The sequence below is a fragment of the Achroia grisella genome, unplaced genomic scaffold, assembly GCF_030625045.1.
Source record: "Achroia grisella isolate CSIRO2021 unplaced genomic scaffold, CSIRO_AGI_Agris_v1 utg642, whole genome shotgun sequence".
Lineage (NCBI taxonomy): Eukaryota > Metazoa > Arthropoda > Insecta > Lepidoptera > Pyralidae > Achroia > Achroia grisella.
This window is the reverse complement of record NW_026712979.1, coordinates 4,372,540-4,390,988: the sequence shown is the minus strand read 5'-3', so window position 1 is coordinate 4,390,988 and position 18,449 is coordinate 4,372,540. Positions and strand designations below refer to the sequence as shown.

Sequence of the window (18,449 nt, the reverse complement as noted above, 5' to 3'; positions counted from 1 at the left end):
TCAATACTGATGCAAGTGACTGCTATATATTTAACGGGGTGACCAAGTATACCGGGTTTTTCGTACGAGTCTTGTGCGACTACAAGATTTGTTTTCTTTGCGTCTTCAGTATTAGGGATGGGGGCGTCATTATCATACAATTTTGTACCAGATTTATGATTATTTCACATTTTTTGGTTTCATAGAAATAATGATAACAGAATATTCATATTCACAATATTTTGTTTTTTTTTGTATCTGTAATATCAGAATTACTATGTTGCACTATAGTTGTTTAGTAGTAAGCTTTTTTTTACCTAATTAAAATAAATTAAATTTAGGTAAAATTTTAATAATTTGTATATTTCTAAGCAACTGAGTATTCAATTACTTACGTTAAATAGTATGTGTAGAAATGTAATATTCTTATGTATACAAATACTTATATCATAGCGGGTGCGCAGCGACCTCAATGCCCCTCAGAACTAATAAACAATATGCATAAAGCAGTCATTAGTCTCACTTGTCCCTCGCATATTCAATATTATGGTATTTAAAATGAAACAATCTGGTCTAGAACTAATAATGTAATAAACATTAATCACTATAATATTAAAACTACAATGATTGCAATTTAAAATTAGCAGACTTAACATTTGGTATTTTAAATTATTTTTTATTAAGTATATGTAATGTTCTATTTAAAGAATTTGCTGGAAGCATATGAATATGTTCGCGTGCGAACATGATCAGATGTTCCATAATATGAACTTGCTCGTATACTGATATGGTTAATATGCCGGTAATCCAAATTTTGTATATAATGAGAAAGCAAACAATGTATTGTTCATTCTCGTTTGGTAGCAACTAATTCTTTATAGGTTCCTTGTTTTATCTTCTTGAGCATTTCATGTTGTAAGTCCTGTACTATTTTTTATTCTTTTGGTTTAATTGCACATTTATATGCGACTGTTGTGTTGAATATACACAATAAAAATTTCTGTGCTTACTATAAAGTCTAATAATATTGATTGTCATAAACATGAACTTTGTTACACAACACAATTATTATGCATAGCAAAATATATTAAAAACATTTATATTGAATAATTGAATTCTTTTCCTGCCGCTTCAAATGCTGCTCGCAGTCTATTTACGCAATTTTTGTTAAAATGTTCAGAACTCACACCACAATCAATGGCCTTTTTTAATACATTTCCTGCTTCTTGTAAATTATTGTTAGTTAAATGCAAATTTATTAACCGCGAGTAGACATTTCCTAATGAACCCAATGATATATGATTGTTGGATTGTAAAGTGGTTATTAGTTTTTCAATATATCGTGATTCATTTCTCACATGACTTTCTTGTAATAATCTCCTAAATATGATACCATCAGCATTAACGAGTGAGTTCTTCCATAACGCATCTGCCTCCTGCTCTTTATCTGCCAGAATATATTCCATCCATAAAAGATTGGCAGGAATTAAGTGACCCTTTGATGCACCAATGGTTGCTATTGTATGACCTGCAAAAAAACCAAGCACTCAACAAAATACTGTGTATTCATAATCATTATTGTTATTGGACGAAGGATCTTATTGAGTAATGATGTTATTAACAATTCTTAATTATAAAGAATTAAAATTGTTGGGTTTGCAATTTTCTATTAACCAACTGGGAGTTGCCAATGCAAGCAAAGTTATGCCGTGGCAATTGCTACTGTCAAATGTCCCGTGCATAACTTCAAAGTTGTAAATTTTAATTGATTACAATTCAGAATTGTTAATAACATAGTTACATATATAGATGAATAACTAATGGTCTACTAAATTGAAAGTGGACATTGTATGAACATGAACATCACATTAATTGTATATCCATTATGTGTTATCATATTGTAAATATTAAGGCCTATTAGACATTAGTAAGTTTCGGTTGTGTACCCATTTAACACGCCTCCTTACTTCCATTGGCCGCGGGTTGGATTCCTCGCACTGTACAAACATTTGTATTCATAGGTTTGTATCAGTTTGGATGTAATCTAAGAATACTATATATATATATATATACCTATCGACCTATGTTTCATATCACAAATATGTCTGCATGAGTAATCTCTTCTTTAAAAACCTTATATTATGATTGAATTATTAAAAAGTGGACTTACATTTTCTTAAAAGTTCATCATTTGTCATAATAGATGCTAATGCATTGCTTCTCGGGAATTTCTGTAGTGCTAATTGTACATCTTCATCTGTGGTGGCATTTTGTAAAGCTGATAATATACTGTCCACATGACTGACCCCAGCTCCGCGATTGAAAATGGCCAAAGTGAGTTTATCATCATAGGTAATTTGACGTTTCAAGTTCTCATTTGCATATTTAGACAATAGCTGTATCTTTTCTACATTAGATTCTTCAGCTAATGTCTTGATCATGAATTTCATAACACTACTTTTGGGAATAAGTCCATCTGCAATAGATTTTAAAGCAACATCCATAGCTTGCGCAGCCTTGCCTTCTTTGACCAGGGTTTCAATGTTGTTAGATACTTCAGCTTTTGTTAAGCTAGTCTTTTTCGTTTTTGGACTCTCAGTTTTTTTAGTTATTACTTTGTTTGGTGTTTCGTTAGGTATCACAAATGGTACCTCTCTTTTTTTAGATTTCAGGTGTTTACCAAGATATGTCAGGAATTTGTCACTAGGTATTTCGCCTTCTTCTTGTAGAATAGTCCATAAACTAATTGCTTTATCAGTTTCATCAGCTTTGCAGTATGTGACTAATAGGTGATAGAAAATATTTGAACGGTCAATGTATGATAGTTCCTTTGTAGCTTCAAGTAGTCCTTCAAGGTATTCTGATTTGCCCTCCTGTAATGAAAATGTTAATGATTGATGTATTATTTAAGGCAATATTGAGTTGGAAGTTAATGGGCAATATTGTTTATTTATGGGCTCGCTGCTTAATACACGCCTAACATGTGTATTGATTACCATTCCATTGCCTTCATTATTCATATTATGTGGACCTGGTGCAGTATAGGTCAAATAACCTAAACAGTTAAAATTTTTGTGCTTACAATATAAACACTATTTATAAGCGACTGACATGGGAAAGCACGTGACGTTTCTAACCATGGTCTAAAATCAATAAAAAGATTTGCAGACTGTTTTCTAATGATAATGGGATTGCTTACATTTATCGGCCATTTTCATCTTTAATTAACGCATTTCTAAGGAAAGGGGGTGTAGCAATGGGGTGCGCTAATCAAACGGTCGTCGGCGCGGATCGTCCGATTCTTATCGAAAACGTACAGGGACACAGACTAGTACCACAGATAATATAATATTACATACAGATACTCCATCCCATACAAGAAAATGGTTCCTTCCTAACTCGGGCTATTTTATTTCGCCGCCGTAGGCGCTAGATGTCGCTATATCTGAAGCAGTTCGGATTACTAGTGGGTGATTAGTAATAAAGCATGAAAATAGATGGCAGAGAATTCGATCTACATGACATCTGTTTTGCAAAGATACGTACATAATAGATATATACATAACTGTATCGAACTCCTGATTGGGTACAATCGAAAATTCAATGTAGGTATAATATTGTTCGCTGACAGTCTACAGACACGGCTAATGTACCTATGTATCTATGTACTATGTTACAGTTACTTTTTTACATGCCTACTTTTTTTCTCCCGACGAAGATATGTCGTAACGCGTCTGCACTAAAATCGGGCTATCGGTTAAGGAGCAATAGCTCCTTAACGAATAGCCCGATTTTAATACGGTTTTTTTTATTTAAATTGTTATGTGATAGTGATAGATTTTAGCTATAATCAATTGATGTGCATATGGGTACCTCATATAATTTTCAGTGTATAATTATTTCTCAATATGTAGTTAATTATGGTAAACTGGCAATTTGTAAAACTGAAAATAATATCTGCAAACCATCAATCTGTTATATGTAGGTTCTTTCAGGGATACTACATCGGTGCTAATGACATGTAGGTACTTATTTTGATATCTACATATCTACAAACTACGCCTTTACTGCTAGTTTTTTGGTATTTATGTAAGTTGTTATTCAGTTGAAATTAAGCTGCGAAATTACAGGATATTTGGACATAACATCTATGTTCTCCGGCATGATAATGTATGCGGGATATAGCCGGCACGACATGATGACGTAATGCTGTTTAATAATATGTGTATGTATGTACGTCGGATAGCGTCGTGGTTGGATGGATCGTCAGCTTATTTACCATTTCAGTAAAATAATAGTAGGTAGTATCTTTTGACAATATGGATGAAGGAGGGTAACGGTGATGATGATGAGATCAATAATGACTGTTGACGATAGTGACGGTGGTATTTATTTATGACCATAAAATTCATCATTGGCAGTATTCTCAACATTATCATCATTGTTCATCATGATGATTGAGATCAAATTAATTAATTGATTAAAAAAGTAGCAAGTATTAGGTAGGTACTAAGTCCTTATATGACTTAAATACAAGGTTCTGGGATGCTCTGATATACTACAGTCTCTAGATTTTGTTTCTTATTAGTATTCCACGACCAAAGTCTATAGACAGAGAAATATAGATTTACACAAAGTTTTTTGATGTAAATGGGAATTATTATACACATTGCATTAAAAAATATATATGATTACCATCTAATACAAAATCATTATGTAGTAAATAATTCCTGACATTTTAAATCGAATGAGGTGAAACTAACATTGCATGAACACAACACTTGAAGATCATAACATTTTTATTTCAGGTAATAAAACACTGTTAAATAATTTATTAATCACAGAATAAACAATTGTTAATAAATTACAATAATATTTCTTTCACTGCTTGTCTGTTATACCACTAAAACTTCAAACAATTCTGTTATTTTTATATTCTATTCCAAATAAATCAATATCAAGACATAATATTTCATCAAAATCATTTCATAATTCATTCCTGGTACACAAAATATTCCTGGATTTGTTGATGAAGCAATATAATAATAATCATGAGCTTAAATCATAAACTTATTTGCAGTCGGTTACACATAATATAATTACTTGGAATTTCTTCTCATCACTAGTCCATTGCTTTCTTACTTATTTAATTATATTATTAATTGCATTGTGATTAATAATTTACAGATTTTTCTTCTGCTTTTTTCTCTTATTTTTACTTGCATTATTATTTTATACAGTAAAATGTTCATATATATATATATTTCTTATTCTTTTGAACTCCTGTTCTTTACAGTAAAAATGTTATTTATCTTCATCTGAATGACTAGGAGATTTAGAATATAATCTCTTATTTGTTTAAACTTTGTTCAGTATTAAGTTGTTGATGTCAGGAAAATCTGAAAACAATATCATATACCATGTTACATTTTCATGAACTTACATGAATGAATTTACATGAAAGTAACTAAACTGTAACCTTATTAGCACAATAAACATATTATTCATACATCATATTCATTCAGTTCTAATAAAATATAAAAATAATACTACTGTTTAGTACTTTATTTTGATTAATAATTTTCAGTATTTTCTCAATCAATCAAAAATTATAAAATCAGTGTTAGTTTTTTGAAGTTACATTCATAGCAATAATAAAAACATAATAATACCACATTAAAGCGGTCACCAAGTACCTATGTTTATTATATTTTAATATGAAAGATACACACTCATACATATGCAAGTTTTTAACAACTTATAGTTATACCTGGTATGAGATAATCCTCAAAAACACGATAGTTTACTAAATATTTGTAGTAGTCCTTAGACACATTTAAATTATTGAGTTTGACAAAAAAATAAGAAGTTCAATGAACTCTGAACAGGAACAATTCAAAAGTTAAAGTACCTACTTAACTTAAATGATGAAAAAAGAGAAAAAATCCAATGCTAGTGAAAATAGGTTTTAAGCATTTGACTTAAAGTCGTTTATCCTATTCTTTTATTCCTATATTTTATATTTTTAACATTTCATTTATGTTGCCAGTACTCGTTGTCATTTCGATATAATAAAAAAATATGGACCAACCTACGATTTTAAATCGATATTTTTATTTGTGATGAAATCTAATAATATAAATTATGAATAACCTACCCTCGAATGGAGATATTAAAAAACTAATTATCATGAATAGTAGGTACTAGGATCAGTAATATATCATAGTATTATGAATGATTATCGTTTCAAAACCTTGTACAATTTAGTAAGGTTGAAAATATCCTTCTACAAAAGCAAAATTCGAGTATTTGTAAAGTTTCTTATGAGTATTTTTAAAAATTCGAGGATCCTCATATTTAGCTATCAATGTCAGTAATTTAGATACCATATAACACTTATTTATTGAGGTTTCATAAAGGTATAGCTGACCTTATATACTCTATACCACATTCAATTCTCATTCATTAAATTACAATAAGTAGGAATTAATTTTTTTAATAGAAGAACTATGTCACTAATGTCATTAATTGCTATAATTACCAGGGTGACCGCGTGGAGGTTGATATAATGGAGTACACTTGTATCAGATCAATCTAATTAATATTTCCCTCTTCAAGTTTCGAAGTTATGAGCGAACAGATAAATATATAGTACTTGCATACCTGTCAAAATCTCTCTATTTTGCCGTCGTCGAGTAAAAATTATGCATTGCAATTCGTTCCAAATAAGAGTATAATACAAAATGATGAAATTTTACTGTTTGCAAAGACTAATTAAAAGCACCATCGAATAATGCGTTGTAATATCCTGTTATCGATTATTCGAAAAAATCGATAAATCTATGCATTTATTTTTAATATGGCAACACTTTCTAAATAAGTATTACTGGAATAATATGGTTTTCTTGTTTAGCTGTTTTATATTTACTTAAACTTTTTTTATGTTTAATTTATCATAATAATATAGTAAATACTTATTATTTGAAAATATAAAATAAACATTTAAAATACGGTGATACAAATGAAAACAGCGCCATCTATGAAAGTATTTTGTAAACAATAAGCCCCAATTAGCAATGATTAAATTGTAAACAAATACAGGGCAACAACAAAATGAGTAAATATATGAAAATTACTTTTCAAAACGCATTATTTCATTTTAACATCTATATATGACTTTTTAAAAATAGATTAAACCTTTTTAAAAACATAGTTTTGGGTTTTAAACGATTACAAAACAATGTTGAATTCCATTCGATACCAATGACGCCATCTAAATCCGTTTTTCGAACTAAAAATGGCTACTATGCCATTGATCCCCACTGCTAGTACTCTCAAGCTCAATGAAGCAACACAAGAATGCAATCACTTCCTTAGTTTGCTTTTTGGACAGACTATCTTGCCTAAATAAGTATGGAACACAGATGATTTACCTCAACATATCTCAGGCAGGCATCGTCCAGGCGCCGTTGGCGCGTTTGCATACCCGGCGTCTCCAATATGCGGCGCGCCTGCCGCAAACGGCCACATTCAACGAACGCGAGTACTAAGTCATGTAAGATGTTCACTTCACCATGTATCTGTGAAAGATAATACAGACTATGAATGCAATATTTTATCTACCAGATATATAAAAAAAGAAGACTGAAATGCCAAATATGTAGTTGATAAAATGAACAGAATTACTTACTGATTGGAAATTATTAAGTAAAAAGCTAAAATCGAGAAAACATAATGAACAATGCTATATTATAAAATGTTAACCAAACTTTTTTTTTAACTTTACATGATTTTCGTACCTGTGTGCTAAGGTCTGCTAGCCACTGAAGTTTCGATGCATCTTCCTTCATTATGAGTGCTTTCATCAATTCCCCCTTCCATGGGGTGCTTCTATACTGATTGCAACAAGCCTCAAATTCCTTCAGTGCACTATCAACATCACCTTTCAGTAGGTGCACCTTTATCAATGGACCCAATAACACATTGGAGGGCTCTATATAATTGTTTTCTATTAATACATTTGTAAGTTCTTTAACCTGTAAATATAAAAAAAGAAATGTATTTCTTTGTAAGTTCACATCGTTAGTGATTTTTAACTTCTTATTCATAAATAATAATAATTTCTACATATTATTGCAGGATTTTATAACTTCTTTTAAACTATAAAAATATGATAGCTAAAATTGGTTTGTCAGATGGAAGAGCTTTTCTATGAATAGGGTAGAATAGAGGTAACAACAATATAATTGCAATTTATGCAGCACACTTACCTTCTCAGCATCTTTCTTCTCAGCTAAACTATTCAATAATTGCCAAACCTTAGAATTATACATAAAACCAGAATCTACATCTTCATCCAGTTTGTTATCCTTCAGGAACTGAATAGCTTCATCATATCTGTTACCTCTGACTAAGGCAAACGCCATTTGTATCAACTTAAATTTATTTAATTTAAAATCAGGATACTTGGCTAAAATCTGGGCTTGACACTCATTGGCTTTATCAATTTCATCATTCTGACTATAGAATTCATAAAGATGGGCAAGTGTTGATGGGGAAATTTCAAAGTCTGAGTCTTTTATCTCTTGCAAGAAATTATTTAATTTAGTTACATTATTCTCTCTGATGTATGCAGATAATAACTGCTTTTGAATTCTTTTAGTATTAATACCCTTGTTTTTACTGTGTTGAAGTATTTTTTCTAGTTGTAATGAAGATGGTGGTTCGGATGATTCTCGTCGTATGCTTTGAACTGGGGTTACTTCTAAATCAGATGATGTAAGTTGAGAGAGCAGCTCTGATAACTTTGTTGTCATGTTTTCACCAAGATACTGTTCTATGGCTTCAGCTGACTCTGTACTAATGCTGAGTCCTTTAGAGTATATATTTTGCAACAAGTTCTCACAGAGATCTGGTTTGGATAGGATTCTGACTGCTGAATTTACAAGACGTCCCACTTCGACACTACTTTGTTTGTCATCTTTTTGTACATCATCAGTAACATCTTCATCTACATTTGACACTGGAGGTCTGCTGCTAATAACATGCAATATACTGACAAAGGAATCAATATCTCTAGTTTTAAACAATGCATTAAGAAGTGGTCGGGCAATCAGTGCATACTGTCCTCTCGGGTGATATTGCAAAGCAATTTCCGCTGCTCTACTTGTATGGCCCAATTCTAAAAGAGCTACCATAACATTTCTGGCGCTAACTATAATGGGCACATTAGCAATTTGAAGTTTTAAAATCACATTTTGGGGTGTGTCCTTTTGTATTAAATATGGTATAACATAATCCCTTAGTGTTTCACCTACTACAGGGATCCCTTCAGCAGCCATGTTCCGAAGGATTTGTAAAAGACCCTCCTCATCCTGCTCATTACCCTTTTGGACTAACAATGGCCAAAAATAATGTTGCCGCAATTCAATGCCTTCTTTTTGTAGTTCTTTGAATAAATTTTGTGCCAGTTCTGTCCTACCGATTTGAAGTGCAGCTTCTGTAGCAATATAAATGGCATTGGGCACTAGATCTTCTTCTTGTAATTCTTTGCATGCTCTGATTACTTCATCATTTGGTTTATTAAGTTTCATCAATTGTTTTACATAAAATGCTCCTTTGAATGGTGTATCTTCCACATTAGCAACTTTTGGCATAGTTTTCATTACTTTTTTAGCTGTCTCTTCAAATCCTTTATTGAGTAATTTAAGTATAAGATTACAAACATCTTGGTTATATCCAAAAGATTTTTGTAAATATGGGAATAACTGTTCAACTTTATCCTCATGTGCTCCAATTGCAAGATGTTCTATGATATCCAAAATATCCTAAAATAAAATAGTATGGCATGAAATCATATACCAAAAAAATGTTCTTGAATCAAGATAAAATTATTATGAGAAATAAAAGTAATTTAAAAGACTAGTGTTTACTACTGTAATAGTAATAATAATCTATATTTAGGTTCAACAAATAATCTAATACAGTTTCTAAGTATAACAAAATAACATACTAATTGAAACAAAAGGACTAAGACTTAGTGGGAGCAATGAACCCATACATTATCATCCATCCTATCTAATATAAAGGTGAGTGGTGGTGAGTGATCATTGATGAAGATATTTAACCTAAATATCTTCATCAATGCCTCACCTTTATATTAGATAGGATGGATGATAATGTATGGGTTCATTTGAAATATTACAAATAAGATATATGCAATGTACCATGAGTAGTAATTTAATTTTATTTACCTTATCAGTCATGTAGGCATCTTTTTGGGTTGCTGCCTCAACAGTGCTCTTAACACCTTCAATGTCACCTTTTTTGGCATAACCACAGGCTAATAATGTATATGTGTGGTTTGTTGGTTCAAGACCAGCTCCTGCCATAGTTTCCAGAACAGCTTTGGCACCCTCAGTATCCCCGTGGAAAGCATGGCCCATTACCAAAGCATTTAATACAGGTTCAGAAACAGGAAAGTTCAGTTCCCTCATTTTTTCTAGAACCTTAGTTGCTCCCTCAACATCACCTTCTTGACAGTAGCGCCACATAAGTCTTTGGTATGTTACTCTATAATAGAAATAAGTAAATTTTATACAAATAATAGGGATTCAGTACATACTATATGTGTAATATTTAACATATAGCAATACCAGAATCAATTAACAACTTTATTATGAGATAGTCAATGCTTTTGCTGTAATATGAGAACATGGAATTTTGTTGCAGAATGTTGATATGATAGCTATAATATAATTTGTAAATAAAAGTTGCTAACTTCACTTTTAATCAGAATTTCTGATGAGAATTTGTTTAGACATTTTCTTACACTTTGGGATGGGTTCTAATAATATTAATATTTCACATATTATAAGGATGGATAAAATTCAATCATATTGAAACCACTCAAAAGATTTAAACACATTCATTTGAATTGTAATAAACCTCAGATTGACACACCTTTTTTAGGTAATAAAAAAAGTGTGTCAATCTGAGGTTTTCCAATTGGAAATGCAAACTAGAGTGTGATTTGCCATACCTAATGGTAAATGGTAACCATCCTTATTATATCAGCAACATCAACACCTGGCAGTTGAAACAGGTGAGACTGATGTGTGCAACTACTGAAGATATAAATAAATGCATTATTATTTATGTATTTACCTGTTTGGTTGTAACCCTTTCTTCTCTAATTCATCCAAAAACTTAGCAGGTGAGAATTGATGTTCATTCTCAATGTATACCCTGAGTAAAGCATTGTAATGAGAGATATCCATGGGTATACCCCTCTCTGTAAGAACATTCCATATTTTCTGAACTAGTAGTGTTCTTTGTTCCGGAAGCTCTTCTGGTACTAATTCACCTGCAAAATATAATGACAATATTTATATTTAATTTTTACTGGCAACTGACAGATGAGAAATCCCTTAATTTGTTTTTTTTTCAGAACTTCTGCAATAGAAGCTATTTATAGCTACTTTTAATGTAGCATATTGAGTACATATTACCACTAAAATTACTTGCAAGATGCTAGTAATTGTAGTGGCAATTTTAAGACAAGGTTAATTATATCAAAATGCTTATTAATTGACAGGAATTTTTATATTTATAATGTTTTAATTCTTTAAACTTAGTCTCACCACAGCATCTGATGACCAGCAGTGATTGTGAACTTGTGATATCATTTTTAGAACGAATCTCATCGAATACTTCATCTATGTCTTTCTTAGTTATTCGCCCAAATCTCCGTACTTCGGAGTCCAATTTTTGTAGGAGTGGTTCAAGGGTCTCAGTTTTTTTGGATGTAGCATAGTCTCGTGTTAAAACACTGTAACAAAATTTGTATTAATTGGATGCCTATAAGTTTCGTAATACCTTAGTACACAAAATAAAAATGAATGAATATTACATCACAATCCTTGTAGTATTTACACAGAATCATATTATGCATATGTAACAAAATTGTAACCGAAATTCACTGTCTAGACAGAGGATAAATCAGACCTAAATGAAAACTAAATTATTATATAAAATGAGTTTAAATGCAATTACAATAAAGCACGATTTTAGAAAAGCTAATCATGTAGAACTTACTTGTTAGCACCAATCAACGCTTTAGAGTTTATTAAAATGTTGGTTTCTGCAGTTTTTGCACTGTTTAGTATGAGAGTTCTTGCCGCACCAGTAAAATATCGCACAAACTTAGTAGATCTGAGCAGTGACATTGCGGAGGGCCTTTTATTTAGCACATTTAATAATTAAACGACTATAGAAATTATTAATATAGGCTATATTGTATTTTTTTAGGTATTTCAATAAATATACATTATAAGAAATGAAATGAAGGAATGATATTTTGAGGTTATCTTATTATGTCATTACCACAGACTAAAGCAAAGAATATTGGACTAAAGCTTTTGAAAACCACTATTGAGTAACTGGTAACTATAACGACGTACCGTAACGTAAGTCATACAGTTTCTTAGTCAAGTTATACAATTTTTGACGTGGTTTCTGTCCCTTTATCCATTTATTATTTTTTTATTTATTTTATAAAGGTAATGTATATTTTTTAAAAGTAAAGAAACATTAAACTGGTGGACTACAATTCAACGTAATATTTTATTATTCCTATTTTATACCGACATTCATAGTACCTATCAATTATCTTTAATTTAATTTTAATTATAAAATGAAGTCAGTTCCGTTGTCTGTTCATTTAGAGCTTTTAAACTGCACAATATATTTTAATTCAGTTTTTAGCAATAGATTTAATAGAGTTATTCAAGAGGAAGGTTTATATATGAATAATATATGTACACCCGTGCGAAGCCGGGCGGTTAACGAGTAAGTAATAAAGTAATAATACTTTGAAGTAAAACAGATTTGAAGTAAAGAAATGTCAACTAAACTCTACTATAATGTAACTGTAACTAGTAGTGTAACGATGACATGATAAAACGAAATTCCAATTACCGGCAACTCTAAATAACGATAAAGCATAGTGTTCATTTTAAATCAAGTGACAGTGATTGTGATACTGTCATATATATCAAAATGTCAGAAAAGACAGTAAGAACATAATCCAGGCTGTCAACTTATTCACTAGAGTTGTTATATTAATCAATTAACAGAAATTGTATTGTCTGAATTGATTTCTTATCTTTTTTGTTTCTGACTCAACCAATCGCAAACAACGAACAGTCAGTGTTCTTGCTCTGTTAGTTACATAATCTACAATATTATTATATTTATTTTATTTACATCCTGAAAGACATTTCACTCATTCCAGTTTTGATACCCGAAAGACTAAATATTTAAGTTAAATATTACTATATAAACGAGTGCACATAGTAAATATGGTAAGTTTCATATTTTTGTATCCTTTTTGCATGATTAACTTAGTGTGACACTGTGACATTGAATTGACCTTAAAACTAGTTTTTCAATTACTTGTGACAAAAATATGTAACGGTACAGTCTCAGACAGGCACCCAGAAATAGTTGTAGATGAATATGAGGTGTATTACAGGAGTAATAATTTATCTAAATATTTATCTGAAGGTCTTCTGATAGCTAATGTGTTATCAACGTCATTGCAAACTTTGTAATTGAATCGTAGGTACTTATATTGATAGATACTGTGCAATCAATATGTCATGTTTTTGTTGCGGCACTGCTCCAACAGTTGTTGAAGATATAGAACCTATTGTCAATAAACCTGCAAATATGGTAATTCTTTTTATATTTGCTAATAATTGTCAATTAAAAAGTATTGTAATTGAAAAGAAAATCAATTACATTTTTTTTGCAATTTTTAGTGTTGTAATAACTTATTTTAGTTTAAAATTGAAGAAGTAATTATTCATAAATGTAAATGTTAATGAATGTAATTTACATTTAGTTTATCTATTACCATAGAAAATTAAAAAATATACTCATTTTTATAGTAAATATGTGTTCTATGTTGTTTTCTTTGGAAACAGTTTGGTCTGATTAATTCTAAAATTTATTTGGTAATCTATTGGACAATAAGAGTCATTTCTACTCTAATTGACTTAAATTAATCATACTTCGTATGTTTCGCTATAATACAAAATATCCTTTCTTCATAGAAATATACCTTCTTTCCAGGCTACACCAATTAAAGTTGCTGTGACCGGAGCGGCAGGTCAAATCGCCTACTCCTTACTGTATCAAATTGCATCTGGTGCAGTATTTGGACCTGAACAGCCAGTCCATCTACATCTCTTAGATATAGCCCCTATGATGGGAGTTCTGAATGGTGTAGTGATGGAACTTGCTGATTGTGCATTACCACTTCTGGCTGGTGTCTTACCGACTGCCAACCCAGAAGAAGCATTCAAAGATGTTGCTGCAGCATTCCTGGTTGGATCTATGCCCAGGAAAGAGGGAATGGAGAGGAAAGACCTCCTTTCCGCAAATGTTCGTATTTTCAAAGAACAAGGACAAGCCCTTGACAAAGTTGCCAGGAAGGATGTTAAAATTCTGGTTGTTGGCAACCCAGCAAATACCAATGCACTGATTTGCTCCAAATATGCGCCTTCCATTCCTAAAGAAAACTTCACAGCAATGACACGTTTGGATCATAATCGTGCACAGGCACAGTTGGCAGCGAAATTAGGAGTCCAAGTTCGTGATATTAAGAATGTTATTATTTGGGGCAACCATTCCTCAACTCAGTTTCCAGATGCCTCAAATGCTCTTGTATATACTGGTGGTGTTAATAAGCCAGTACCGGCAGCCATTAATGATGATGAATACTTAAAAACCACTTTTGTGTCTACAGTGCAAAAGCGTGGAGCAGCTGTTATTGCTGCTAGGAAAATGTCTTCTGCTCTGTCTGCAGCAAAAGCCGCATCTGACCATATGAGGGATTGGTTTTTGGGGACCGGTGACCGCTGGGTAAGCATGGGTGTGGTATCAGATGGATCCTACGGCACTCCCCGAGATGTTGTATTCTCATTCCCCGTGACTGTTACTAATGGGAAATGGAAGATTGTTGAAGGATTGACCATTTCTGATTATGCTCGGCAGATGTTAGATACTACTGGTAAAGAGCTAGCCGAAGAGAAACAAGATGCTCTAGATGTCTGCAAGGATTGACTGTGTAATCTTTAAGTTCCTGTTTAATTTTAATGTATATATCATAGGCATATTGAAATGGTTTCTGACTGCTGGGATTGTTTATGGAAATGTAAATTATTACTATTTTTGTTACAAACATATATTGGTATATGTTAAAAGGTCATGATTATCTCACTCAGTGATGCTTTTGTTTTTATGTTTAATGTTTGTTTAGGGTCTTTGATATATTATTATTATGCACATGTTTATTGCTATGCAGAACATTTATTATGCATTTATAGTTATGTTTATCATTCAGAATTGTTTTAGTTTATAATTTTATCATTAAAAATCTATGACAGAATTATTATTTGATAGCATATCAGCAAATACTTTATTAATAAAAGAAGTGGTTATCATGATAACTTCTGACGTTATTTTTATATCTCTTGATTCCTTTGTGATAGTTTATAGGACAATTAAATTATGTAGATTCATTTAAATTAGTAGTTAATTGGTAGGTATATTAAATTCTTTTTAGTGTGTATAAACAGATAAGAGAATATTTACACTATAAATATCACTTATGTAATTCTAATTCGATGTTTTTTAGTAGTTCTTTCAACAAATCGAATGTTGTATATGTTCTCCAGAAAAGTTTGAAAGAGCAGTCCTGAGTTTATTTACTTTATTGCTATATAGATATGCATTGTAAGATCTTTATCGTGATGTAACAATATTAAGTACAAAGTTTCAACAATACGATGAACGATATCGCAATAATCATAGAAAATGAATACACGGTTTTTTGTAGGTATGGTTATCTTCACACCGTAACGCTAGCCTATAATGTACTTTAAGTAGGTTTTCTAAGACCTACTTATTCTGAAGGTCTAAGGTTGCACCTATTGCTTAGCGATAAGACTGGCTTTTGTTCTTTGCCTAATCAAACTATTATCAACATGTTTAATTTCATTTGGTACTTTAGGCTTAAACTACTTGGCTTTTTTTTATATTATACGTTTTACTTTGAGACGGCTTGCAAGAGATTCGGTGTAAAAAATATCTCTGAACAATTCACACAGCGCCATCTAGTCCCAAGGTAAGCAGAGCTTGTGATATGGGTACTAGATAACTGATATAACTTTTATACATAGTTAGGTTTTTTTTTTTGCAAATACAATCAAACATTGAAAACACCTAGACCGATACAAAAAATCATACTCTATAAATGTTTGTGCCGTGCAAGGAATCGAAACCGCGGCCATTGGAAGTAAAGCGGTGTGCTAAACCGTTAGACCACCAAGGCCGTCATCTGGTAGAGTATGCATACTTTGGTTTGGGCGCGCGGACAGATTGAGGTCGACTAAATGCAGCTACCGTGAATCTATAAAATAATCGATTGTTTGATTATGCGGAACAGGCGTGCATTCATCAGACGACTTATGAAGGTGAATGGAGCAAGATTTGCGTGTCCCCGTAAATGATCTAACCTGAACATAGATACTAATTAAAGTTCTATTAGAGCTATATTAATTGAGATTGAGGTATTCACAGTAGATGACATTTTATTTCACTAATATATTTGTATTATATTGTCTACCTCGGTAGTATATTGGGTCATTTACACGGTAGGAAGAGAGAATCGAATTTAAAGGACTACACTCTTCCTTTGCTTACATTTGCGTGGTTGACTTGGCGTTTATAATGGTCGTCATTGAAAGTATCCACAATTAAAAAATAACAAAAAACAAAAGTTAATTCCTGGCAGGCGGTTTCACTTTTCCATTAACAAACTTATACAAACAAAAAAAATGTAAAAGATTAATTAAAAAAAATTCTTGAAACTATTTGTTACAAATGTAGGAATAGACTACAAGCCGGTTCATTGAAATAGTTTATTCGTAAATATAACTTAATTACAAATTAAGTACAACGAAATAATTACGCGTATAGTGTTGAGCAATGTAAGCCAACTTTTAAATATTTATCGCTAAATACTTACACTTCATAGTTGACTCACTTAAATTTATTTTCTCGGAAAATTTAAGTAGTTCGGGTCAGGTGTCTTAAACTTAATTAATGCCTATTAGGAGTTTCCTAACAATTTGAACTATTTTATTAATTCACAACTCGCTTGCACATCGAGTTTGGGTAACTATTAAATTTCACTTAATCTTCCAACTATTAAGTACTTTGTCTACATAAACTTTACTTACTACAGTTACTGTGGATAAAGACTATCATTAAGCATTTTTGCAGTTTTCGAAGATACTCAGTCAGATGAATTTTTTGTACAGTTATCTTCATAAATACATTAGAAAACAAAATATCATATCAACAGTAGAATAGGTCAATTTTTTAGCTAAATTCATGAGTAGCGTCGCGGGACACGGTTAGTCAACTCGGTATATGTATATTCCATAATTTCTATACATTACCAATGACATATAAAAGAAGCACTTGCATTGCAAATAGATCTAATTGATAACTCTCGATTGTATCAAGACTGGTTATTCCGATAGATATTAAATAAATATCATATATCTACTGTACATTATATTGATTTAAAATAATATAAAAAGAAATTGTATATTCTTGATGCTAGTATTTAATGGTTAATCAAATTTTGACCCTCTTAATATTTCATCAGGCTTCGAAGGGGTGAGCAAAGAAAATATGTATATGTACCTATATTGTATGAAAAGTGATGTAGATACGTAAAACATTTTAAGTAAAGGTAATAGCTATATCTAATGTTTAATGCAAATACAATATTAAAAATTAGAATTTAAAGCAACCCCAGTATAATTTTTTTAAGTTAGGATGATGCTTAGCCATCTCGTTCTTTTTAAACTACGACAAACAACCCCATCATAATCGGCCTATTCATTTATACGAACTTCGAAACCATAGACAGAACATATCAATCATGTTAATTGTTCTTTTTGCGTCAGAGGTTAAAAAAAAAAAAACAAATAAATATACCTATTCAAAATATTGTCGCCCCGATCACTTGACTATGATAATGCTTTATGTTATCATAGTGATATTGTTTTTTTAAAATAGTCTACATAATTTAGTATAGTTAAAGGTTAGTCACGTAGGTACTCGATGATACCTACTTTGGTCAATGAGTCAGTTCGCTAAAGGTTAATAGACTCCAATCGGATTTAGGTGAGGGTTTTCTGCAGTGTTTATACTTGATTTACTAAGTAATTCTAGGTAGGTAGGTACATTAAATTGTATAATTACACTAAAATAAGCCGAAAATTCGCATTGGATTATAAGTTTCCCCTCCGATCGATCCTCCATTCAAATAGGGATTACGGCGGCCTGAGCCGCCGTTCAAACCCCTAGCGGTGCCTCTGCACTTTCGC

The 18,449-nt window shown here is 31.5% G+C and overlaps 2 protein-coding genes across 3 annotated transcripts; one reads left to right on the top strand and one right to left on the bottom strand.

Annotated features, from left to right (window-relative positions):
* Positions 1–553: 553 nt before the first annotated feature.
* Positions 554–12,360, bottom strand: LOC131849445 (leucine-rich PPR motif-containing protein, mitochondrial). Its single transcript, XM_059199524.1, has 9 exons — positions 12,076–12,360; positions 11,622–11,809; positions 11,146–11,344; positions 10,233–10,551; positions 8,250–9,806; positions 7,779–8,015; positions 7,413–7,559; positions 2,150–2,852; positions 554–1,507 (listed from the first exon to the last, which is right to left on the bottom strand). Exons 1-9 carry the CDS (start codon positions 12,204–12,206, stop codon positions 1,077–1,079), a joined length of 3,912 nt encoding a protein of 1,303 aa, XP_059055507.1. The 5' UTR covers positions 12,207–12,360; the 3' UTR covers positions 554–1,076.
* Positions 12,361–13,056: 696 nt separating this feature from the next.
* Positions 13,057–15,499, top strand: LOC131849522 (malate dehydrogenase, cytoplasmic). 2 transcript variants are annotated; one of them, XM_059199609.1, is made up of 2 exons: positions 13,057–13,343; positions 14,116–15,497. In XM_059199609.1, exons 1-2 carry the CDS (start codon positions 13,341–13,343, stop codon positions 15,106–15,108), a joined length of 996 nt encoding a protein of 331 aa, XP_059055592.1. In that variant the 5' UTR covers positions 13,057–13,340; the 3' UTR covers positions 15,109–15,497. The 2 variants fall into 2 exon arrangements, with proteins under 2 accessions (XP_059055592.1, XP_059055591.1); XM_059199608.1 differs by lacking the exon at positions 13,057–13,343 and adding an exon at positions 13,615–13,713 and having other exon boundaries at positions 14,116–15,499.
* The last annotated feature ends 2,950 nt before the right edge of the window (positions 15,500–18,449 follow it).

What these genes read in the sequence shown, in the direction of transcription:
- LOC131849445 (XM_059199524.1), bottom strand. Translation starts at nt 12,206, where the DNA reads ATGTCACTGCTCAGATCTACTAAGTTTGTGCGATATTTTACTGGTGCG. An exon ending in GCGTTGATTGGTGCTAACAA is followed by an intron (nt 11,810 to 12,075) that starts GTAAGTTCTACA and finishes ATTTTGTTACAG; the next exon opens with TGTTTTAACACGAGACTATG. An exon ending in AGAAGAAAGATGCTGAGAAG is followed by an intron (nt 8,016 to 8,249) that starts GTAAGTGTGCTG and finishes TTATATTTACAG; the next exon opens with GTTAAAGAACTTACAAATGT.
- LOC131849522 (XM_059199608.1), top strand. Translation starts at nt 13,636, where the DNA reads ATGTCATGTTTTTGTTGCGGCACTGCTCCAACAGTTGTTGAAGATATA. An exon ending in TCAATAAACCTGCAAATATG is followed by an intron (nt 13,714 to 14,115) that starts GTAATTCTTTTT and finishes CCTTCTTTCCAG; the next exon opens with GCTACACCAATTAAAGTTGC.